At 44.0% G+C, this 25,181-nt stretch overlaps 1 protein-coding gene across 1 annotated transcript in view; it reads left to right on the forward strand.

The window, feature by feature from the left end:
* DACH2 (dachshund family transcription factor 2) overlaps nucleotides 1–25,181 on the forward strand; it is a 397,016-nt gene that overhangs the window by 358,449 nt on the left and 13,386 nt on the right. The window contains exons 12-14 of the mRNA XM_063142059.1: nucleotides 18,598–18,743; nucleotides 21,390–21,537; nucleotides 23,237–23,380. Of these exons, the coding sequence (XP_062998129.1) occupies nucleotides 18,598–18,743; nucleotides 21,390–21,537; nucleotides 23,237–23,380 (438 nt within the window). The remainder of the gene's footprint in view (nucleotides 1–18,597; nucleotides 18,744–21,389; nucleotides 21,538–23,236; nucleotides 23,381–25,181) is intronic.

Raw genomic sequence — 25,181 nt, forward strand, 5'->3', positions numbered from 1 at the left:
CTTATTTAAAGGGTTGCGCAGTCCATTTCCAATTCAAAGCTGAAGCATCATAAGAACTGTTGCCCATCCACAGTTAGGAATTTTGAGCAATTTGTGCAAAGCTGTAATTCATGCAAATTGCAGTACCTGCCCCCCAAATGCAGAAAATGCCTCCCCCAAATCCACGAACTGGCCCGACTCTCTGCGGGAACTAGAATGAAATCCACGGTGCTGAACCTAGAGAAACGTGTCAAACATCACCACCCGTCAAACATATTTCTACGACAACCCTAGTCTCAACTACCCATGGGTTGTTTAAACTGTGGGTAATCATGAATGAGTAGGTGTGAGTGAGTGGCAGTCTCCTACCCACCCTCCCACTGAGCTAAAAAAAAAACCCAGGGATACTCCCTCCCTGGGTTGTCGATTGTGATGCTCAATCTAAAATTGTGGTTTATTGATGGGGAGGAGGAGAGAGAATCCAGAGTCGTAAATCATGGTTTGTTCTTGGGTTATAACTCTGGGTTGTAGTGACATGCTCCCTGGGTCTCAGTCTAATTTCCATGTGCGTTTATACTTTAGTGTGTCTCTTTTGAGTATATTTGTAGCAAAGCAGCTGATAAATACATTCAATGAATAGGGAGGGTAATAAATAATTGATCCAGACATTTGCTCCAAAGAAAGCAAGTGGGGAAAACTGCCATCGGTCTAAAATATGAGCGCTTTAAGGAGATTTTTTTTAAAAAAAACAGACCATGCCAAACAAAGCGAGGCGGAACACTGCAAGACATGAGAAATAAATGCTCTCCGTTCCAAAGGATGCTGTTTGGAAAAGAGCGTGTTGTTCTGAACTTTGAAAAGGAATGAGTAGCTCGTCACTAATGAACTCTGACAATCATTGCAACATCGTCTCATACAAAACAGAAAATTATAGCAAGGAAGCTCTAGTGGCAGCAGCAATAATAATAATAATAATAATAATAATAATAATAATAATAATAATAATAATAATAGGGAAAGCAGCTTTAGTAAGGTGCAATCTTGAGTAAAGCCGTGGCAAGGAGAGAGAGAGTGCTTAACCTTTACTCCAGCTGCTATTTTCTACTCTTCCATGTACGGCTTTTCCCTTATCCTGCAACGTGGTGTCCACTTTTGCCCTCCTCTTTGGCTGACACATTTCATGTTCAAACTCTACGTAGCTTGCTGAAGCAGATCTCTGGCCTCTAAATGTGAAGATCCCCATGTTCAGGATTTGCTGGATTTGTCCTGAATGGCTGATCCAATCTTATGGCTGCCTTTGCGTAAGAGTGTGAGGCAAGGACACTGGACCAGATGCCATGCAGCTGGAGCCTGGAGGTAAAGTCCAACAGAAGTCCTAGTTAGAGTGGACCCATTGAAATGAATGAGACTAAAATTAATCCCAACTAATTTAAGTCCAATTCATTTCAATGGGTCTACTCTAAGTCAGACTGCTCTTGGATTTTATCCAATGTCTGAACAAGACAATCAATGATCTGGGCCTCTGGAGTGAGTGGTCGATCGCAACATAGCTTATTTATTTAATTTATTTATTTAAAGCATTTTTTTATAGCGCCACCTCACCATTTCTGGTATCGTGGCGTTTTACAATCACATATAAAACAATTCCATTAAAAACCCTCAACCCACATTAAGTAGGGTGACCATATCTGGGAAACCAAAAAAGAGGACACCTAGTGTGTGTGTGGTAGGGTGACCATATGAAAAGGAGGACAGGGCTCCTGTATCTTTAACTGTAATGTAGAAAAGGGAATTTCAGCAGGTGTCAATTGAAGAGGGTGAAATTCTCTCTTCATCAACACAGTTAAAGCTGCAGAAGCCCTGCCCTCTTTTGTATCTGGCCACTCTACTACAGCTAGTGTAGCTTTAACTGTTGTGATGAAGAGGGAATTTCACCCACTTCAATTGACACCTGTTGCAATTCCCTTTTCTATGTTACTGTTAAAGATACAGGAGCCCTGTCCTCCTTTTCATATGGTCACCCTAGTGTGTGGGGAAGCAGCTTTCTGAGTCCTGCAGAAAGTACGTTATTCCCCCGCCACCTTAAAGAACCCGATTGGAGTGGAGGAAGGGAAAGGATTTCATTCTGCACCACCACCATCCACTCCAGTTGGGGCCTTTTCTATAATGTCCACGAATGACCCACTTTCCCCTTTAAGACCTCAATTGGAGCTCGGGGTGGGGGAATGCTGTGCCTCAAGAAAGCATGTCATTCCCTCCTGCCATGCTAATGGCAGCCTTAAAGGGGAAGGTGTGTCATTCCAGGACATTATTGAAAATTTTAGAAAATCCCCCCTGACACCATGGAAAGAACAAAAACCAGGACAAATCCGGGGAAATCCTGACAGTTGGTCACCCTACATTAAGACACCCACCTCTGCCTTTAAGAGGAAGCTGGTCATCTCTGTAGCTGCCCTCAACTGTTAGCCAGGGCCAGTTCCAGCTTTATTTATTTATTTATTTATTTATTTATTTATTTATTTATTACATGTTTATACCGCCCAATAGCTGAAGCTCTCTGGGTAGTTCACAAAAATTAAAATCATGAAGAGCATAAAAACAACAATCTAAAAACACAAATACAAAATACAATATAAAAAGCACAAACGAGGATAAAACCATACAGCAAAAATGGATATAGGTTAAAATATGGAATTAAAGCAGCAAAGTTTAAATGTAAGTTAAAGTAGGTGTTAAAATACTGAGCATATAAAAAGGTTTTCAGCTGCCGACAGAAGGAGTACACTGTAGGAGCCAGGCGAACCTCTCTGGGGAGCTCGTTCCACAGCCAGGGTGCCACAGCGGAGAGAGCCCTCCTCCTAGTAGCCACCTGCCTCACTTCCTTTGGCAGGGGCTCATGGAGAAGGGCCCCTGTGGATGATCTTAAGGCAGGAACATATGGGAGGAGGCGTTCCTTCAAATAACCTGGCCCCAAACCATTTAGGGCTTTGAATGTTAGTACCAGCACTTTGAATCGGGCCTGGACCTGGACTGGCAGCCAGTGAAGTTGTAGAAGGGCTGGCGTGATGTGGTCTCGCCGGCTAGTCCCTGTTAGTAGGCAGGCTGCCCTGTTTTGTACCAGCTGAAGTTTCCAGACCGTTTTCAAAGGCAGCCCCACGTATAATGCATTTCAGTAATCCAAATGAGAGGTTATCAGAGCATGGATAACTGTAGCTTTAAGGAGTCTCTGGACAAAGGGCCGTCTGGGGGGGGGGGTACCCTCAAGATGGCAGCACCAGTGAGCTGGGTGTGAGAGCCACCATGTTAATTTTCCACAATGCTCCCTCTGTAGTTTCACTCGAGGCATTGTGGGAAATTTAAATGGTGGTTCCTGGTCCCAGATACTTTTTCAAAGCAAGCCTCAGTGGTGGGCTCTGGGGAGGCTGGGCCTGTTGTCCAACAATACCATAGGCCTGCAGTCACCTGCAGAAACACAGGTCAGAATAGTAATACACTACCAGCTCTGTTGTATCACAAATTCTGTTCTATATAATGGCTTGCTAGCAGTTGTCAATGAAGCTGCAAGTGAATATTCCTGCACACTGTTAAAAATCAGAACATTTTCTTTGGGTAATTGAAGGTTTTATGTAGTTCGTTGCTTTGTGTGTGTGTTTTATTTTACTTCCAGCCTCGCTGTCCAATTTACATGGTCTTAGGACTCTTTTTCCCCACCCCCCGCCCTTTCAGGAACAGAACAAGTAGCTTTTTCAGTCAAAAGCTATTACTGTAGGATATAAATCCAAACAGAATAGGCTGTAAAAGCGGGAACATGTTTTATTGTTTGAGAACAATTGAACTACAGAGGTTATACACTACTTCATTAATCTGAAAGACTGAATGGCCCGATTTTTCTGCCATCTTCACAAGAAATGGTGGGGAGAGGGGCGGGAAGGGGGGGGGTGACGCCAACCACAACCCTGTACAGACAATGATCAAGATGGATCAACTTTCTGGTTTGTGATGATAGCTCAGCTGTCTGAATGTTCATTGAGATGTTTCCTCATTTCAACTTTGCAAACATAGTTTCTTCTGTGCTAATAATGCTGTAGAGCAGTTGCTGCCCGAACGCTTATTTCCAGATAACACAGGGGTTCCTCAGTGAGGAAATTGTTAACAGCAGTCAGGTCAGGTTGACACATGTGGCAGAATGAAGCAGGGAACAAGGTGGTTGACGTCTGATGTAGTTGACTCAACTGTACTAATCCTGTCCCCACGCTATACCCCAATAAGGATTTTGAGGTCCAGAGATGTTCTCTGCTGATGTGTGATCTTTTGGTATTGGATTAACGTAATAACTTGGGTAGACATTCTTACTCCTGGGCAAAACTACTTTAGGTGCTATTTTCAAAATGGCAGACAATTTTCTTTAGGTCACTAGTTTTTGGCAACCACAGAAATAGCGATCTTGTATTTGGTTTCAAATGATAGGTTTCTGGAGTCAAGAAGTTCAAAGAATATGTTATTTTAATTGTCAGAGTACTCCTTTTGCCATTTTCCAAGATGGCGCCCAAATGTTGTCTTGTTTTCTCATTTTCTTGACAAATCAATGTCCAAATGTAATTTTGGTTTTAAACTATAGGTTTCTTGGGTCGAGGAGGTCAACAATGGTATTAATTTTGATGGAAAGGCAGTCCTTCCACCATTTTTAAAAATGGCACCCAAATGTTTTCCGCCCCCCCCCCCCCCCAATACAATAGGCCATGTAATGTGAACCTGTAGCTTATAAGGCCATTTATTTTCATGGTGTATGCTAAAACGTAGTGTGGGGGCTGGATTATACCACTTGGACTAAAGATGCATGAGAAATTCATTTTTGCTCACAAAATATGCAAACATGCCCGCTTTCAAGTTCCGAACATGAGCTCAAGCATGTGACCACCAAAAATACTCACTAATTGTCAAACACGTGTTGACGTTCATCTTTTTGAGTTCCAGTTTGATTTGTGCAAATTTCCTAATTTTCACAAATTTCTCAGGAGACTGAATCAGCCCCGATTCAGTCTGTGGAGGACTGCCGTGATCTAGCAGTTATTTAAATTTGTCACTAAGCCCCAAAACAACTTTGGGGAGATTTGTGCAAATCCCCCCTTCATTTGCTGCTTGGTTTGCACACATTTCTCATTCGTGCAGAGCAAGCAGTGAAATGAGCAGGGAGGCAACGTTCAGAGAATCGTGGTGACCGCACTAGCTCCAGCTTCTAGAGTAGCCTTAAGGGCAGCCCATGTAGAGTGCAATAATCCAGTCTAAAATCTATTTATGTATCAATTTATTTATTACATTCATATCATACCCTTCCTTCAAGGATCCCAGCTTGGTGTGCATGGTTCATCTCCCCCACGCCATTCGTATTACCTTTACAACAACCTTGTGAGGTAGGTGAGGCTGAGAGCTTATGAGCTTCATAGCTGAGTGGGGATTTCAACTCTCACCTTCCCTTTCTTAGTACAACACTCTTAACCATTACACGATCCGCTGCTCTCAACCTACATCTGAAGCTATCACGGAACAAGCTGTAGAAGAAATGACAATTTGGCTATCTCCGTATTGAACCGATTAGGCAGAGGAATTTCTCAAAATTAGCACAATTGGTCCAATGTCCTTTATTTCTCTTGATAAGTATGTCTGATTATTACAATGGTCCAGTCATGATGGCAAAAGGGAAATTAATAGACAATGTTCTCAACAGCTTTTCAGAGATTGAGGGGGGGGGCATTTCTATCCCCCCTCTTAAAATTATTTAAGCAGGTGCTGCAGGAAAGCTATTGCTTTTATACGACTCTTCAAATGTTTACAGCTAAACATTTTTTCCCCGTGATTGAATTTTTCTCCGTGCTAAAATACCACTGAGAAATATGCTTCCTATCAGCTTTATTGCTCCCTAGATGTTTTCTCAGCAAACCTTGTATCTGCTTGGACACCGACTCTCTATTGCAAAGAGATATCTTTGCTGTTTTTAACAAGCTGTGTTTCTTTGAAAGGCGATGCGTGTAACGCCGGTGGGAATGTCAGTACCTTAAGAGTAATACCGCTTTAAGAGTACTATTTTATTAAAGCAGACATGAGTAATTCGTCCCTGACTGTTATACACCCCAAGTTTATTAAGGGTATTTTACATCTGCGGAGGAGATTACAACCTCACTTATTTTCTCCACGGCTTGGCTTTAATAGATGGTGTGGGATATAATATTTATTAAGTCTAAGCAAGACAGGGTATAATAGCAGGATTGTCCTTTATATCCTATTTAATACAGTTGTAAAATAAACCTTAATAAAACAGGAAGTGGAAAACACTGCTTCCTCTTCAAGTATTATTATTCTTTATTTATTTATTTGATGTAGGGTTCAAGGGGTTTAACTTGTCTCCATATATTACTAATATCTTAAGATGTTCAGTTTTACAATAGCATCTAAGTTTGCAAAATAGTTGCATGTGTGTGAACTTGATCTTTTACCATAGCTGTTTTCCCAGGGTGCCTTTGTACAATCGTGTGTGTGTGGGCCTTGCTAGACCATGCCGGATAAGCCGGCAGGGAGGCGGGGCGACGACGCGCTAACTTTAGCGCGTGCCGCCTCGGCTCCTACACGCACGACGCGCAGGGACTCCGGAAGCCCTGCAGCGTCGGCCATTTTTGTTGTTGTTAAAGGGGCCACATGCACTCCGAAGCCGCCCGACAAGGTAAGTGCCTTTTAAAAAAAATTAACCCCCCTCCACTCCTGATCCCCCCCCCTGCCATCCTCGATGCCTCCCTGGCCACTCTTTCCCCGCCCTCCCTCTTCCCGATACCATCCTGGTGCCCGCTCTCCCTCTCCCTGATGCCCGTGGTGCCCGCCCTCCCTGTCCCCGATGCCCGTGCTGCCTGCCCTCCCTGTCCCCGATGCCCTTGGTGCCCGCGCTCCCTGTCCCCGATGCCCGTGCTGCCCCCCGATACCATGCCCGTGCCCGCTCTCCCTCTCCCCGATGCCATCCCGGTGCCCGGCCTTCTCCCCCCCTCTCCTGCCAGTTCCGGCCTTCCCCCCCCCGGGATCCCCCCCGGCCCGATTGGCACAGCGCTCGTATGAGCGCTGTGCCCAGTCCGTGGCTTTTCCCGGCTACTAAGCGAGTAGCCGCAAAAAGCCACGGACCTTGCTAGACGTTCCGCAGCCCCAGCCTCAGGCCGGGGCTGCGGAAAAGGCGCGCCATAAGCGGCTCCGCTTATGGAGCGTTAGGGGAGGCTTCAGTGTGGCCTGACCCCGGATTCCCCTGTGCGTCGTCTGGACGCACAGCAGGGAAACTGGGCCTCACAGCGCGCGAAGGCCTCGTCTAGCAAGGCCCTGTGTGTGTGTGTGTTTGTGTGTGTGCAGTCAGTAGTGCTTCCTGGATCACAAACTATTTAGGTAATAATAATAATAATAATAATAATAATAATAATAATAATAATAATATAATTTGATAGAAATAAAAAGAAACCTGCCGTAGCATGATTTCCTAGGCAGGAAAGTTGTACTAGCATGGACAGTCACTTAGTTTTCAGAGGTGATAATACAGTATAGCAAGCTATCAATTTGAGTAGAATTCAATTCAGACTGTTTCAAAGCAGCCACTTTTACTATGCAAGCCATAGAGTGTGTATGTGTTGGAGATCTGAGCCTCAGATAATTGAGAGTCAGTGTGGCGTAGTGGCTAAAGTGTCAGACTGGGAGTTGGGAGATCCGGGTTCGAGTCCCCACTCAGCCATGGAAACCCACTGGGTGACTTTGGGCCAGTCACAGACTCTTAGCCCAACCCACCTCACAGGGTTGTTGTTGTGAGGATAAAATGGAGAGGAGGAGGATTATGTACGCTGCCTTGGGTTCCTTGGAGGAAAAAAGGTGGGCTATAAATGCAATAATAAAATAAATAAATAAAATAGTTGAGCATGACATTTTCCTCATGGTCTCTAAGATATGTTATTGAGCAAGGTGGGGGAACTCAGCTAAACCTCAGTCCCTGTTGACCTGGGTCAGGCCACCCACTCTCCCAACAATTTTATGAATCAGTGCTGGCTCCTGTTTTTGGAGGGCCTGTAGGCAGAACGTATCCCATGGGTCCCCTCCCTCAATGAGTCTACCTTCTCACCACCATTGTCATTAACTGTGATCAGTCCTCCTCTTCTTCCTCGTCATTGCTACCACCTGCTTTCTCAACAGGAAGAGAGTCAGTGAGCAAGCAGGCAATGGCATCTAGAATCATAGAATAGTAGAGTTGGAAGGGGGCCTATAAGGCCATCGAGTTCAACCCCCTGCTCAATGCAGGAATCTGTCTTAAAGCATTCCTGACAGATAGTTGACCAGCTGCCTCTTGAAGGCCTCTAGTTTGTGAGAGCCCACAACCTCCCTAGGGCATTGGTTCCATTGTCATACTGCTCTAACAGCCACAACCTTTTTCCTGATGTCCAGCCGGAATCTGGCTTCCTGTAACTTGAGCCCATTATTCCATGTCCTGCACGCTGGGATGATCGAGAATCCAGGACATGGAATAATGGGCTCAATCTATTGCTCCTCCGCTGCCTTTCTCTGGGCCAAAGCAAGAGGCAGGTGAACAAGCAAGTTGCATTGGTGAAGAAGAGGTGCAAGTCCAGGGAAAACTTGTCCATGGGTCCCCATCAGGGTGCGGGCCTCTGGCCAGCACCCCACGAATTCCTCCCCTTGACTCCAGCCCTGCATGGAATTAAGGCTCTGTGGAACGAACAGCACTTAATTCTAAGCAAATGTATTTAGGAAGGGGGAGGAGAAAGCGGGCATAATGATCTCTGTTGTCCTTACAGCATGTGAGAGGGACCGGGTGGTTTTTAAAGAGATGCACTAAAACCACCTACAGTGTGACAACAAGTAGTGGGATAATTGCTGAAAATGAAGTCTTCTCTGCCATGTATTTCCTTGAACATCTGTTGTTCCATATGGAGTCATAAATATTTGCAACAAAATAGCTGGGGAAAAAACTCATCTCGACATTAATATGGAAAGGCTGGATCTGCCAAGGAAACTCAAGATTCTTTAGGATTTTTTCCCCCCTTTTCTTTTCCCCTCTTGGCAAGTTTCGCCTACCCATATGAGAGTTTTTGAAATCTTAGTGGGAAACAACAACTCCCCCTCCCAATGGAGCTGGGAAAAAAAATGTGATGAGAAGGTTGTGTATTGGACAGGCAGAAATTTCATATAAATCGGTTTGTAAAGCTTATAGAAAGCTGCCTTCGACCTGGTCCATCCTGCTCTGTGTTGTCTGCTCCAATGGCAGCGGCTTTCCAGGGTCATCAGCAGAGACCTTTCCTATTATCTACGACCTGATCTTTTTTAACTGGAGATGCCAGGGACAGAACCTGGAAACATGTGCTTCAGGGCCGGTCCTATTATTTGGAAGATTCTAAGGCAGTGGCAGTGAGGTATAGAGAACAGAGCTTTATAGACCCTGTGGCCATCCCAGTGTCTCCTAAGCTATACTCCTGCCCAGATAAGGTTAGGGATGTTAGAGAAATCTCATTGGGGGGGGGGTGGAATTTGAATATTTTCCTAAGCTTGCCCTCCCTCCCAGACTTCATTTCAGTTCTTGCTTTAGTGCCTCACTCAACCTGTAAGGAGTCAGGCCTCTTTGCAGATTTTCTGGAAAATTTGTGCGAATTTCTGGACAATTTGTGCGAATTACAGCCAAATCTATGCAAGTTGCGCATTTGTGCAAATTGTGCAAATTACAGGTCAATTTTTGTAATTTGAGCTAATGATGTTGTTAGAGGGACAGCAAAACCCCTGCAACGTACTGCTCGATTGATCCAGTGGGTAAAATCCTTTCCCAGCCCTGCCAACCAGTGACTAACTTCTATCCATAGTAGCAATATAGCCAAACTGGAGCGGGTGGGTGCCAGCACTATATAGAACCAAAGAGAGCCCACTCATATTTATTTATTTTATTTATTTAAGCATTTTTATGCCACCATTCAGCCAAAAAAGGCTCTCACAGTGGCTTACAAAAGTATTTCTTGACAGTCCCTGCCCACAGGCTTACAATCTAAAAGACATGACACGAAAGGAAAGGGGATTGGGAGGGAGGAGGAGTTTATCATATATAAGCTGAGAGTGGACCTGAGAGGGAACTCTCCCTGCTAGGTCATCCAGTGTGACCTATTGGCTAAAGTGTTAGACTGGGAGTTGGGAGATCCAGGTTCTAATCCCCACTTGGCCATTGAAACCCCACTGGGTGACTCTGGGCCAATCACAGACTCTTAGCCCAACCTACCTCACAGGGCTGTTGTTGTGAGGATAAAATGGAGAGGAGGAGGATTATGTATGCTGCCTTGGGTTCCTTGGAGGAGAAAAGGTGGGATATAAATGCAATAAATAAATCCTCCAGGACCCTTGCCCTGGAACCAATCAGCACTGCTGATTGGTCCATAGGAGACTCTTAGCCTGCAGTGCAAGAAGGACTATCCTTATTGGTCCCTGCACTGGCACATCTGCAAATTTGGGGACTCTGGTAAGTAGGGCTTCTCCACAAATTCTTATCCAAGGTTGCCCAAAAATTCTTACTTCTAACTGGAGAATTGCTCTTCCCCTTGGCCTTGACAATTTAAGCCTGAATAGTATTTTTTAAATTATTTTTTAACAAAAAATCTGTTGACGTAACTTATGGCATCAAAGTCTATTGTAAATATGTACTCAGTTATAAATAGGTATAATTTCTGTGTTATTAATGGGAGCCACATTGAGGTAAATGTCACGGCTGTATAAATTATCTTGGCATTGTTGTTAACAAGGGGATGGATCACACCGCAAGTGTAAGTTGTCATTTCACATTCTACCAGTATAATTCTCCATTTCTGGCATAATCTTTGAGCATTGTCCTGCTGTTTTCTAAGTGCTTGTTTTATTTATTCAAAATAAACATCCTTTGACAAAAATACCTCTATAGAATGGAGTGTGTGTGTGTGTGTGTGTTGTGTAGATATGAACCACAACCATGGTTTATCCCCATGTATTCTTTTTGTATTTGTACAAAGGAATTTGATATGTAGAAACCCTTCTTGTTATTTGCTGCCTTGAAGCTTTGATGGAAAGTCAAAATGTAACCCCTTGAAACTAGTGATGTATGATTTTTGTTAAAATCCTTTCTGTCTGTGTTTCGCTGATTGTCAGGCAACTTACATTCTGTCATCTGTTCATTGGCAGAATTTCGTTCTACTTGAGTAAATTCGCGTTAGCAAATGCGCGTGCACGTTAACGTCCAGGCGCACTTCTGTTCATGTGCTAATGCACATAAGCACTAATGTGAATTACAGCAAAACTCCCCCCAAAGTGAAAATATGGTTCATGGAACCCGCATGCTGGATTCATAGAAATCTGAACTCGTTTGAATCCATTGCCCATTTCTCCAAAATCCCTACTTGAAATAAATGTATTGATCTGTTACAACTACTGCCCTCCGTACGCATCTGATCAATGTGATGAAAACAGCTGTATGTTTGCCTTTGACAGATGTTCTGAAGGTAGGGAAGGCCAGCTAAAGCTGGAGCATGGTGTGAGTTGGGGTTTTTTTTAACCCTTTGTACCTATCATGGCATAGGAGAAAAGCATTCGTTGACACCAATGGGAGCGTTCCAGGAATTTCCTGACTATTGAGCATGCTTTAAGTGTGATTGTTTTCTGGATGTTGGTGTGGATGTATTTGGGTAGGCCCAGTTTCTGAAGGTTTTTTGTATAGTTTTTTGATCAGTCACGCCGGTGACTGATGTAACTAACTGAATAATTCTGACCTTTTCCTGTTGCCATAGTTCTTTAACTTCCATGGCCAATGGTGTATATTTTTCTCTCTTTTCGTTTTCTATATTTTTGTCATTAGGTATTGCTATATTGATGAGGTACATGGTTTTTTTTTTGTTGTTGTTAAAAAAACAGCTACACAGGGGCTGAACTATGTCACCAATGTCATGTCTAATTTGCCCCTAAGCCTACATATGTGCAATTAAACCAGAGGTGTCAAACCTCTTTCAGCCAAAGAACCAAATTTGGTTTTGGAGAAGTTCTTGGGGAACACATTCCAGTGGTGGGCGTGGCTAAAAGAAAAATGGGTGGGGCCAAAAAAATCCCCAGCCAAAATACCAGTATATTTTACTTTAAAGCTCTTACTTCCAGTAATTATAGCTCAGGAGAGATATTTCAACCTTTCGAAATGGCACGGTGGAAGTCAAGAAACCAGTAAAATGACAAGTGGTCTGTCGTAAAGGGGTGGGACAAGGGGAAGAATTGTAAGCGCTTTGGGGCAGGGATTTATTTTCCTATTGTTACTTTAATGGTGCTATACGAATAATAAATCATCATCATAAATAACGGAGCTGGAAAATAAGGCAGTTCACAGGTTAGTTGCTGTTGTAATTCGATGTCATCTGCAAAACTCTCATATGTACATATGGAAATGTGTACATAACGCTCAGGCACTTTACCACAAATCGCACCACCAGGGAGAAAAAGGAAACGCTCACCCACATTGGGCAATATAAATCATACCTTTTAAAATGATCCCAAAGTGTGATTTAAAACTCAGCCACCGGATTAATCAGCTACTCCCCAAATTGCGTTCATTTTGACCCTTTGCATCGAGAGGGATGTAATTAAGGAGGAGGAGGGGGGACTGCCGGGACTTTAAATCTGGCACCTGAATTGCAAGGTTAAAGTAGTAAATTTGGGGCAGCTTGAATTCTGCCAGGTTAGGAGGAGGCATCCCTCTTTCTTGCTGATGAAAAGAACAGCTCACCTCCTGGCAGAGAGGCAATGAAAGACAACGCAGGGGGTGAGAGAGGAGGACGCAGCACCCGTAAGTCATTGAAGGTACGTAGCCTTGTCCTTGAGGACTTGAAAATGTATGTAAAGTTCCATAGAAGCATGCCAGTGGAATCAGGGGAGGGGTGTATAGGGGAGGCACTTCAAAGGGCTTTTCTTTAAGGCTCTAATAGGGACAGGGAACATTAGAATGATCACCTATATATCAGTTGCATAGAAAAGGGAATTTCAGCAGGTGTCGTTTGTATGCCTGCAGCACCTGGTGAAACTCCCTGTTCATCACCCCAGTTGAAGCTGCAAGAGCCCTGCCCTCTTTTGTATCTGGTCAAGAGGGCAGGGCTAATCCAGATACAAAAGAGGGCAGGGTTCCTGCAGCTTCAACTGATGTGATGAGGAGGGAGTTTCACCAGGTGCTGCAGGCATACAAATGACACCTGGTGAAATTCCCTTTTCTGGGCATCTGCTAAAGGTACAGGAGCCCTGTCCTCCTTTCCCTAGAGTCAGCCTAGCTGGGGAAGCTGAATTGGGAACATGGAATGGACTTTAAAACTTTGTCCCTGACATGGTCCTGATTGAAATGCAGCCCGCCTGCCCTGCACCTGCTTTTCGCAATGGGACTCCCATTGCAAATGGCAGGCAGGGGTGGGTGGATGGTGGTGAGGCAAGTTAGAGCAGGACTGCAGCGAGGTCAAAGCCCTCTGTTCACCCATGCCATTGTCCCAGTTCAGCTCACCATCCCCACTGCCCTGCACCGGCTATTTGTACAACAAAACCCACCAAAGCAAGGGCAAAGTATACGACAAATGCAATGTCTAGTTTGGCCCTTCGATCTGGCCTAAGTGGGAGCATTATATATGTATAAGAAATCACTCGTACATATATGATTATTTAGATGAAAATTACTAGTACTAGTACTATTAATAGTGCTACCAGTGGTAGTAGTTGTGGTAGTAGTAGTAGTGCAACTAGTGGTAGTAGTGCTACTACTAGTAGTAGTTGTGGTTGTATTGAGCCATCAATGTGCACAACATTGTTATTGTTATTACATCTTTACAGAGTAATAACAAAACACCATGGCCTTTGCTAGACCAGGCTATATCCCGGGCTGATACCCAGGATTGCCCCTGTGAGTCCAGATATAAAAATGTAATAAATAATAAATAAATAAACAGCGGATCCCGGGCTAAGGGAGGGATCATCCCTCCCTGGCCCTGGGATATAGCCCTACCCTTTGGCCCCACTTTTTCCCGCAGTCTCGGGCTGAGCCCAAGACCGCGAGCGTGTGGCCCATTTCTGCGGCTTTCTCCAGCTTGCATGGAGCCGGGAGCTGCGCCCATCAGGGGCAGGGTGGGGGGAGTGGGGAAATCATTTTTTTTTAAAAAAACCACAACTTACTGTTCATTGCTCATCCACTTGTGCACAGCCGGCCCTTTAAAAGTAAAAAAAAATGGCAGGTGTGATGGCTCTCTTGTTGAGGTTGCTTCACCTGATGTGTAAACGAGGGCGGGATCTCGCGTTATTCACAATGCAAGATCACCCCTCCTCCATCCTGGAATATGTGGTAGGTCTGGGTCAGCCCTTAAATCTGGCCTGAGTGAGAGCATTGTATAGGTACAAGGAGTCACTGTTTATTAAGATGAAAATTACTACTACTACTACTAGTAGTAATAGTATTATTACTAGTAGTGCTCCTAGTATTAGTAGTAGTGCAAGAAGTAGTAGTTGTATTTAGAATTGCAATGAGCCATCAATGTGCACAACACTTTACAGAGTAATAACAGAAAGGTATGTTGCTGTCCCAAGGAGTTTACAATCTACAGTTCAATACAGGGAAGGCAAAACAGAAAGAAGGAAGGAAGGCAGAGAAGAGGGTAAACTGTGGAAGAAAATGAATACAGTCCAGTGAGACAGACTTAGGGTTCTCTTCAATTGCTCTGGGGAGCTGCTTTATTCAGTGAAGTAAATGGGGTATGGTCACAACATATGCACAGGGAAAGGCAGTAGATTGGGATGAAAACGTGGTGATGGTTGGTTCTCCTAGCAAACATCTCCAAAGCCTTTGGTATATTTTCCAGGCAGGTCCTATCCTATTCATTCTGGGCATTGTGCTTCTATTTCCTCTTCTTCGCACATGTGAAAAACAAGAGGGGGGGGGAAACAAGTTACTTTTATGCCTCTTCATCTGGGTTCCATACTAGGCATTAAAAGCGTGTCCTCTGAATGGATCCTAGGATGTTATTACAAGTTCTGGCAGGTTTAACAAACAAGCGTCATAAATGCAGTCTTCAGTTTGCCCCAATAAATGGAAATAATATTGCTTGTACTCTTGGTTTGGTAATAATTGTTCTAGTTTTATTTCTTCTTTATTCTGTCATGCTATGTGTGTGTGAAAAAAGCTTTCCTTTCTTTTAATGTATACATCCTGAGCACCAGATGATCAAATACACCCATCAAAACCTTTGCTTTTCAACTAGAGAACAGAGACAGGGACTTGTATTCCCACTCAACATTTATTCTTGCTTTTTTAAAAGAAATCATTTTGCCAGTTAAGAATGGAATCTTTTCCTACTTCCCTGGTGAGTTAGCCCCATTGAATTCAATGAGGCTTACCGCACAATAGCTCCTTGTAGGGTTGCACTTTAAGTTGTGTTTTTCTTTCCTTTTTTTACAGTCTTAAACAATGATCAAATATACATTTCTACCACTCCCTGCACTTCTATGGAAGGCGGCCCAAAAGGGAGACACCATTCAGATGTGAAGACCCTATTACAAGATTGAAATAGATTTCTAATGCTTATATCATTCATCTTCGCAGTGTGTGATTTCAATCAGGGGGGCGAAATGATGAATTGTTTTACAGGGTTCTTTTCTCTCTCCGCCCCCCCTCCCCACCTCTCTCCCTCCCACCCATAGACGCTAAAGCGTAATACGCTTCCCCCACCCCACCCCTGGTCTAGCTCAGCTATTACGGACTTTAACATGCAATGTGACCTTGGTCGGTAAGGCATGTTTGGTTAGCACAAAAACTTAATCATAAGAAGTCATAAGTAGAATCCTTCTTCTTTACTGCCCCTTTTTCAGGGGGACTCGGAAATTTATGACTTGTGGGACAGGTAGGATATGAACAATGGGCCCAAATGGAGTGCAGGGTTATCTCATCTGCGCAAAACCAGCTTCTGCAAATCGATGTGACCTCTGCCGGGCTGTCATCGCGGTCCCCACCCTCGGTGTCCTATCTGTCTTTCGGTGGGGAGCTGAGAGATCTGGATGTTGTCTCCCCGCGCCTCTCTTGGGCCAGATTATCAAAATGAATCATTGCCTGCATAGCTCTTATATTTCTATTTATTTTCCTGCTGTTGACTAGCCCGGGTGAAATATGATTTCTTTTTGCATTTGATCCTCACTGCAGCCAGCGGCACCTAATTTAGCCGTGTCTATCTCCTTAAAGAAGAGTAATACCATTTTGAAACTTCAATCTACTCTACAGCAACATTACAAACCATAGACCAGGGGCCCTGTCTACTCCGTCAATATGAATTTTCTTTTGGGCCGTTTTAATAGTATTACCTGCCCTCCCGCTCCAGGCCCCTCTTAACCTGAGGATTCTAGATTGTTTTAAGCAGTTTATCCGCAATTCATTCCCGGCTTGCTCCCTCTCTCTCTTCTCCTTGATGATCCCTTTGGTTTACCTTGCTTCGCTGATTTTGGCACAAGCAATTAATTTTAAGAACTCAACCCTTAATATAAAATATTTAAACCGGAGAAATTGTATATAGTCTTTGACTAGGGGAGAGCACGTTGTTCGAAGTGTGTAACCAAAGGATTAGGTTTTTTTTGGGGGGGGTGAGGAAGGGGGAGAGGTTGCTTCTCCCTTCTTCTGAAATATTAAAGGAATTGATGTGATGAGAGGGAGCGGAATTCGATGCACAACTCTTGAGTAACCATTTTCAGTGAATGCATTCCAAGCTGAATGCAAAACATGCCCTAAGCAGAGAGGTCCATAATTCCAGGAGGAGGCTAACGCTTCTGGGGTTATGTATCGGGTAAGGAAATCCAGAAAGGAAACCAGCTGCTCTCTGTAATACATCTGTGGGAGTTTTCGCTCTACACCACAATCTCTATCAGCTCAACCAGGAGGATCAGGGGTCTGGAAGCAAAGCCCTAAGAAGAGAGACTGAAAGAACTGGGCATGTTTAGCCTGGAGAAGAGAAGATGGAGGGGAGACATGAGAGCACTCTTCAAATACTTGAAAGGTGGTCACACAGAGGAGGGCCAGGATCTCTTCTCGATCATCCCAGAGTGCAGGACATGGAATAACGGGCTCAAGTAACATGAAGTCAGATTCTGACTGGACATCAGGAAAAACTTCCTGACTGTTAGAGCAGTACGACAATGGAACCAGTTACCTAGGGAGGTTGTGGTCTCTCCCACACTAGAGGCATTCAAGAGGCAGCTGGACAACCATCTGTCAGGGATGCTTTAGGGTGGATTCCTGCATTGAGCAGGGGGTTGGACTCGATGGCCTTGTAGGCCCCTTCCAACTCTGCTATTCTATGATTCTATGATCTAAGGGCCGAATTCCAGCGGTGGGCAGGACTGAAGTCAAAAGGGAATGGAGCCATGCACACACTCCAAAATACCAACCTAATTTAGCTGAAGCCTTCTAGTGCCAGTTAACTATACCTTAAAAGAGGCATTTCAAGCTTTTAAAATGGCGGGGGACTGCATACAACCAAGGAAAATGCCAAATCTTCAGTGGTCAGCAGAAAGGGGACTCCAGAGGGCTGGATATGACCATTGGTCACCTAGGACACCAAGTTAACTGGGGTGCCAAGTACCTTCTTAAAAAACACAAATAAAATAAGAAAGATATCTTTATTTCCATTCTTATTTATTTATTTAAAACACGTTATTTAATTTTAATTACTTCATTAAATTTAAAAACCGTTAAAGTATTAGAAACAATAAAAACACAAACATTATACAATAGCAACTGAAAACAATAAAAGCCAACCATAAAACCAGCAAGGGCAATAGCAGCAAAACAGTATTCGTGTCATGGGAAGGCCATGGTAAAATAAAATGTTTTCAAGGCTGTCTTAAAAGCCTGCAAGGGTGGTGCATGGTGGACCTCCGATGGGGGTTTGTTCCAAAGGTGTGGGGCCACTGCAGAGAAGCAGGGGGCGGCCCTAGACCAGCTGCAAACAACTAGCACTCTAGGCAAACCATGCCATCAGCGACCCCACCCAAAACCTCAAGGGAATATTGAGGTGGAGGTTTTAGGGAAACATTTTGCCCCTGTTTTCTGATTAATAAAGAGGCACCCTGCCATCTTTGGAAACAGAAATATTATCATTTATAATAAAACACACCCAAAAGCACTGTATCAGCACAGAGGACCTGATAGAAACAGAAAGTAGACAAGCACAGCTATCGGCCCTGCACGGGAACAGAATACCCATCCACAACATCCAAGTGGGGGTCCCTGGCAGAAGAGCCCCTACACCAAGCTGCCATTGGAGGTCCGCCATGCTCCATCACTGCAGGCTTTTAAGCAGGCCTTGAAAACCTATTATTTCACCATGGCTTTCTCACGATATGGCTATGGTGGGTGCTGCGGTTGCCATTGTCGTTGGTGCTTGACTAGATCAGGCTGGACTAGATCCAACAGGGATCTTCTAATGTTCTTACGTTTTTCCTCTGCTCAGTGTTCACTTGAATTCATCCGTAGGTGTTTCCCAAGTTATAAGATGCTGCTTCGTTGTAATATGTTCCTTCCCTGTCTTGTCTTTGCAGAAGAGGTCCAGATCGCCATCCCAATCATGAAGCCAACCCTAGAAAAGGTCCAACTGGCTGGACAGTCCTTGCCCCCTGGTTTCCCTGCACCTTTTCTCTTTGCAGATGGATTGTCATCAGTAGAAACTCTATTAACCAATATACAGGTAAAATATTCCAGTGATATATGTTTGCCAGGTGCATGAAGGTGATGGAGACTTAAATGTCGTAGACCTACTTGTATAGATCGCAAAACCAGGTGCTCTCTGTACCCAGCGGAAGAAAACACTCACATAATGGCCTGGTTCAGAGAACACGCTAAACCATGCTGCTTAACTACAAAATGGTAATGGAATGCATTCCGTTAACCATTTTGGGTTAAGCAGCATGGTTTAGCGTGTTGTCTAAACAAGGCCAAAGATTGTTCTCTGGGTCTGAAAACTACCATTGTGCTGGAAATGTCTTCCACATTCTTTTTTCGACCATTCTCATCCAGTTTGATAGACAAGAAATTACCTTCAGAATGAAATCCAGAACTGAAGACAATTTCAGGGAAATTTTCATGGATTCGGTTCAGGTTTCTTGTGCTTATACTACTGAGGTAGATGAGAAAAATGCACAAGTGTCTTGTTTTCTACTGTACAATCTTCTCTCCAGCAGCCTGTAGCTTCCTCGGCTTCCCCCACTTCAGTTAAAGCTCAGGGGAAGACGTCACGAGGTAATTCCTCCCATAGGGCTTTTTCAGATCTGGAAGTGCAGGCAGCCTGGGAGGCTGCAGAGCGATGGAGTGATTGTGTACTAGAAGGAAAACCCACACATAGCACCCTTAGCCTTCTTGCAGGTGAGCTCAAAAACACCACAAAGTTACATTACAAAACACCCTGAGAATGAGGCAGAACCATGGAAGTCTCTTCCATGGGAGAAGAAAGCAGATTTAGATGGAGCACTAGTTCCACCTCTTCCCTGGAGCTGCACACAACGCTGGCCCCTCACACTTGCATTGTGGAGGATGCAAAATGGCGACCAGTTGATGCCATGGACACTTGAAGTGGCAGCACAAAACAACTAAAAACCATTACGAATGGGGAGTCATACCTGTGAGAAACCGGAGGATTTCTCCTCCCACTGGAGAAATTCAGTGAAATTGTCCCCACAGTTGCTCTGCATAGAGAATGTCAACATTTGTGCAGAGCTCTTGTTAAAATGAAACAAAAGGGAAAAGCAAATTGGTTGTCCTGCTGGATGTTCGGCTCTCAGGGCGGGTGCCAACAGGTGGCATCGTTGGGCAGATGAGAAGGCCCCAGGACCTTTTTAGGGGACATTGCTGATGCCTGCCTTAGGCCCCTTCATTTAGTGGGGGCACTGTTCTGAGCAGTGGCAAGCAGCCATTTGAGCACAGCTCTACGGAAAACTCTGTTCCGGGAGCCAGGGTGATAGTCAAGTTCTTAAATAGCTACGGGGAAGTGCAGTCAAGCTTAGCTCTAAACCAGTTGGGTTTTTCTACCATTTCTATCAAACGTTGTTCAGAAGGTAGAGCAGGGAATATCAAATCTGTGCCTCTTCTCTCTCCTTCCTCCCCCATAACAGATGATCACGGATTACATTCAAGTGATTATTTTCCCCTGCTGACTTTTTATCTCAGTTCCTGCTTTTTTATTCTGTTTTCCACTCATAGTTTTTATGTTATCTTTTACTACATTATCATATTTTGTTTTTACCTGTTGTTTTGTGAACCGCCCAGAGAGCTTCAGCTAATGGGCAGCGTAGAAATGTAATGAATATATAAATTTCCCAACCCAGAGAAATGTATCTACGAGTCTCAATTGTGTGCGTATACTTCCCCCAGATCTTTTGGGGACTAATGGTTGCCAAAGAAAACAAAACCCCTTCATGGTAGGAGAATGCACAATAAGGTAGAAACCACCTGAATTCCCTGTTTCTTAGTAGTCATAAAAATATTATGCCTTCATTTCTTTTCTTTTTAACTGAGGGCAGTTTTCAAATCTGTTGATGGTACACCCAGTGTTGTGGGAAAATATTATGAATGCAATCTTTCAGGCTGTTATACATCTACCTGTGTGTTTCCCCATTTGATCTATATATTGGATGCAATTCAAAGGGAACTGAGTGTGCCTACTTCTTTTTGAAAATCATACAATACTTAGAGTTAAAACAATGGTACTTAGATACCCCTAACTTGCTCTGAATTTTGCTGATTGGCTTCACGTAGCCCAAACATGCCCAGATTTCTGTTGTAGAGTTCCCCTGTTCTGCACGTGCATAAGGTGAACATTTTTTATATTTTGGATACGAAAAATAAAGAAACCTCTTTTGACATTTCATAGCACCAGAGCTAGTCGCCTCTTTTTCTCATAGCCCCTTCCTGGCTAAGAACAGGGCTAAGGAGGGGGCTACCTGGAAATCTTGACGTTTGGTCCAGGAGCCTACCTTGCAGGGGCGCTGGATGGACCCCAGCCTTCCTTCACATGCTGACTGGGTATGACGGGGAATTGCAGTCAAACACATCTGGAAAGCACCAGGTTGGGGGAAGGTTGCTTTATGTGGCTGTTGGTCATCCCAGGAGTTAATGTTTTGCTTTTCAAATGATAAGGCCAACCAGTTCATGCACCAGAATGGTAAACAAGGCACAAAAATAAAAAAAGCAACACCCATCGTCCCCTTGCCTGAACTTACGTTCTCCAGGTCTTTTATTTCAATAACGTCCTTAAGCTCCAGCTCTGTTATGATTCGCTCTCTGGTCTGGTAAAGCGGTGCTCTTTTGAGAAGGGGTTTGTCTGTGCCTGTTTTTACAGGGCTTGCTGAAAGTCGCCGTGGATAACACCCGGGTGCAGGAAAAACAGATTCAGCAGGAGAAGAAGGAGCTGAAGATGGAACTGTGCAGGGAGAGAGAACTCAGAGAGAGCCTGGAAAAGCAACTCACTGTTGAGCTTCAAAGCAGAGGTAATCTGAAAGGTCTACTCAGAAGTAAGCTCCGTGGCATTCAAGGGGACTGACTTTGAGGGAAGTGTATCTAGGACTCTGGCCTAAAGGAGCAATCCTTTGTGTCTGAGGGGACGTGGGATTTTTCGGTATTATTGTTATTAATATTAATATTTATTTATAAAGTGCCATCAATGTTCATAGCGCTGTACAGATTAAAACAAAACAAGACACTCTGCCATATGGCTTACAATCTAAAATCACAGTAACAGACAGGGGAGGGAGGGGGAAACCAACCGGGGTAGGGGGCATTAAAACTAAAATATAGACTAGTGTGATCACACTACGATTGAAAAGCTTTCGAGAAAAGAAACGTTTTCAAGCGAGATTTAAAAACTGACATTGACGTCGCTTGGTTTTCTGGCTCCAAGCTTATCCACAGCGCTTTGAGCTAGGAGACAGGGAAGGTTGCTTCCCGCCCTCTAACCCTCCCCCTTGCTACCAGTTCAGACTGAACCACCGAGAGACAGTGGGGTGCAGTGGCTAGAGCGTTGGCCTGGGAGTCAGGAGATCCAGATTCTGGTCTCTACTCAGCCATGGGAGCCCATTGGGCCTGTCACAGGCTGTGTGGTAAGGATAAAACGGAGAGGAGGAGGGTTATGTACACCTTGGGTTCCTGGGAGGGAAAAAGGCGGGATATAAGTACAGTAAATAAATAATAAAAAACATGGTAGCTGCCTCTCTGTGCTCGGAGAGAGCGAAAAGGGATGGTCGCGGGGCAGGGAGAGGAGGAGACTGGATCAGAGCGCTTTATAAGCCCTGCATGGCCGCCCCTCTCCCACTGCAAAGCGCCCCAGCTAGACAGCTAAACTCGACCATCTAGCCAAAAAACAGAGTGAACGGAGCATGGAGGAGAGTTCCCGTCCATGTTGTAGCTGCCCTGCATAGGATACTCATAAGTCCCTGTGTGTTCAGAGGCTTACGAGTACCCAAGGCGCAGTCCCTAGGACTGAGCTCCAAACCTTCCGTTTGGGTTAGAGGTTGGGACATACGTTCATATAACATCCAGGACAAGAAATTCGATTTTGTGGCAAGACAACATCACAGCACTGAAACTTGGCTGCCGGGGAAGGGGGTGAAGTGATATATATATATATATATATATATATATATATATATATATATATATATATAAACATCCGTATTCCTATTTGCGAGCTAAAATAGAAAAACTGAAGTTATGTGTACAATTTCCAAACGAAGTTAAATATGAACAGAATTCTGTTTTTAATTATTTGGATTGTCATTATATATTTTTTGTATTTATTATTGTCAACCACATGGGACCTGATTTCTAGAATCATAGAATAGTAGAGTTGGAAGGGGCCTCTAAGGCCATCGAATCCAACCCCCTGCTCAATGCAGGAATCCACCCTAAAGCCTGGAAGGGTGGGATGTAAATACTTATAATTCTGTTAATTAATTAATTAATTAATTACAATTTAATTTTTTATGCCAAAGTGCATAGCCACAGAATCAAGACTTCTGCATTACCCATGAATGAGTATGTGGTGGAAGACAGCATAATAGTCTTTTATACGAAAAAGCAGAATTTGAATGTCAACAGAGGAGTATCTTGTGTGTGTGTGTGGGGGGGGGGGTTAATCCCGAAGAAGCTCCCACACATGGCTTTTCATAATTACATATTTTTGTCTTGCAGCAACAATTCAAAAGCGTTTGAAGAAAGAGAAGAAAGCCAAGAGGAAATTGCAAGAAGCTCTTGAGTTTGAATCGAAGAGGCGAGAACAAGTGGAGCAGGCGCTTAAGCAGGCTACGTCAGGCGATGGTCTCAGGATGCTAAATGGTAAATTCCACCGGGCGTTGTTGTTGTGTCATGGTTGATTTCAACTTGGTGCCAAGAGAAAGCTTCCCCGCCCCCACTTAGCGCAATTGCCATTCAGGTAATTGCCATTAAATGTTCAAGGTGTGTGTGTGTGTGTGTGTGTGTGTGTGTGTGTGTGTGTGATAGCTGGAAAGGGTTAATGTCCACTGCCCTGCCCCACCCCGCCCCACCCCACCCCAAAAAGTAATTCCCCAACCCGGGTGGCAATTAAGCTGGAGAAGGGGGGAAACCCTTCCAGTGATCCCAATGAAAGCTTTTCCACTAAAGTAGGGTGACCCTATGAAAAGGAGGACCGGGGTCCTGTATCTTTAACGGCTGTATTGGAAAGGGAATTTCAGCAGGTGTCCTTTGTATAGATGGAGAACCTGGTGAAATTCCCTCTTCATCACAACAGTTAAAGCTGCAGGTGCCCTGCCCTCTTTTAAATATGGTTAGTATAGTTCCTGCAGCTTTAACTGTTGTGATGAAGAGGGAATTTCACCAGGTTCTCTCTCTATACAAATGACACCTGCTGAAATTCCCTTTTCTATGCAACTGTTAAAGATACAGGAGCCCTGTCCTCCTTTTCATATGGTCACCCTACCCAGTGGATACTAGAACACAGATCTCTTGAGTCTAACCACTGCATTCCGCTGGCTCTGGGTGAAAGAGCTCATGAAAAAACTTACAGGTATTCTGTTCTTTGCAATAATTCACAGCCATTTCACATTAATTGTAGCTGAAGAAAATGACTGCTCTGGGTTGGTGCTTGCAAATGAATTATAATATATTTTATTTGGTGTGATTTCAATGGGAAATGTTTGAGCCTTCTGTAAAAATTTAAATAAACCCTAGTATTTCTTTCTAAATTCATATATCTAGGTTATAATTTTTCATATTTACATTTTCGGCAGGTTAGTGTCTGATGGGCCTCAACCAGTGGAGGCTGGTGACTCCAATGTCAGTGGGGCTGTTGAATCTGCTCTGGGTTTCAGTCAGAACTTTGAAGCAGCTATCCAAGTTGCTGAACTCAACCCCCAAAATTGCTTCAGTATCTTGGAAAGATCCTTTAGAGTTCTGACTGGTTCTGTCTGAAACCCAGAGCAGATTCACCACCCCACCAACATCAGAGCCACCAGCCTCCACTGGCCTCAGCCAGAAATCTTTTATAATAATAATAATAATAATAATAATAATAATAATAATAATAATAATAATAATAATAATTATTTACCTGCCTCTCCCTTTGGATCGAGGTGGGGAACAACATTAATGCAGGAATGAACACATCTTTAAAATTCTTGATTTTACATTAATCTGGGTAGGCCTGCCAGAAAAGCCTAGTCTTCAAAGCTGCCTTAAAATCACAGAGGGAGTTAATATTACGAATCTCCTCCGGCAGGCCGTTCCATAATCCAGGGGCGACAGAAGAAAAGGTCCTCTGGGAAACTGATGTCAGCCTAGCTGTCAGCCTAGCTTCTTTTCAACACCTAGAATGTCCTGCTAGCTGTATTCTGGGGCATTCCTAGGATATGTTGAGGCAGTCCAAGAATCTTAAGCCCGTGACATGCTCAAAAAATGTCCCCAAACTGGGACAGTCCTGGGGCAGAACTTTAATGTGATTTCTCATATCAGCAGAAAACACCTCTCTGCTCTGGTAGAAGAGAGGTGGTTTGTGTAGTGGTTAGACTGTTTTAGTAGGACTGGCACAAAGGACACTGGAAAATCCATCTCTATTTCGACCCAATGGAGATCTTGGCTTGCATTTTTCCTAAACTCTGGG

This window comes from Elgaria multicarinata, chromosome 15, assembly GCF_023053635.1.
Source record: "Elgaria multicarinata webbii isolate HBS135686 ecotype San Diego chromosome 15, rElgMul1.1.pri, whole genome shotgun sequence".
NCBI classification, from domain to species: Eukaryota; Metazoa; Chordata; class Lepidosauria; order Squamata; family Anguidae; genus Elgaria; species Elgaria multicarinata.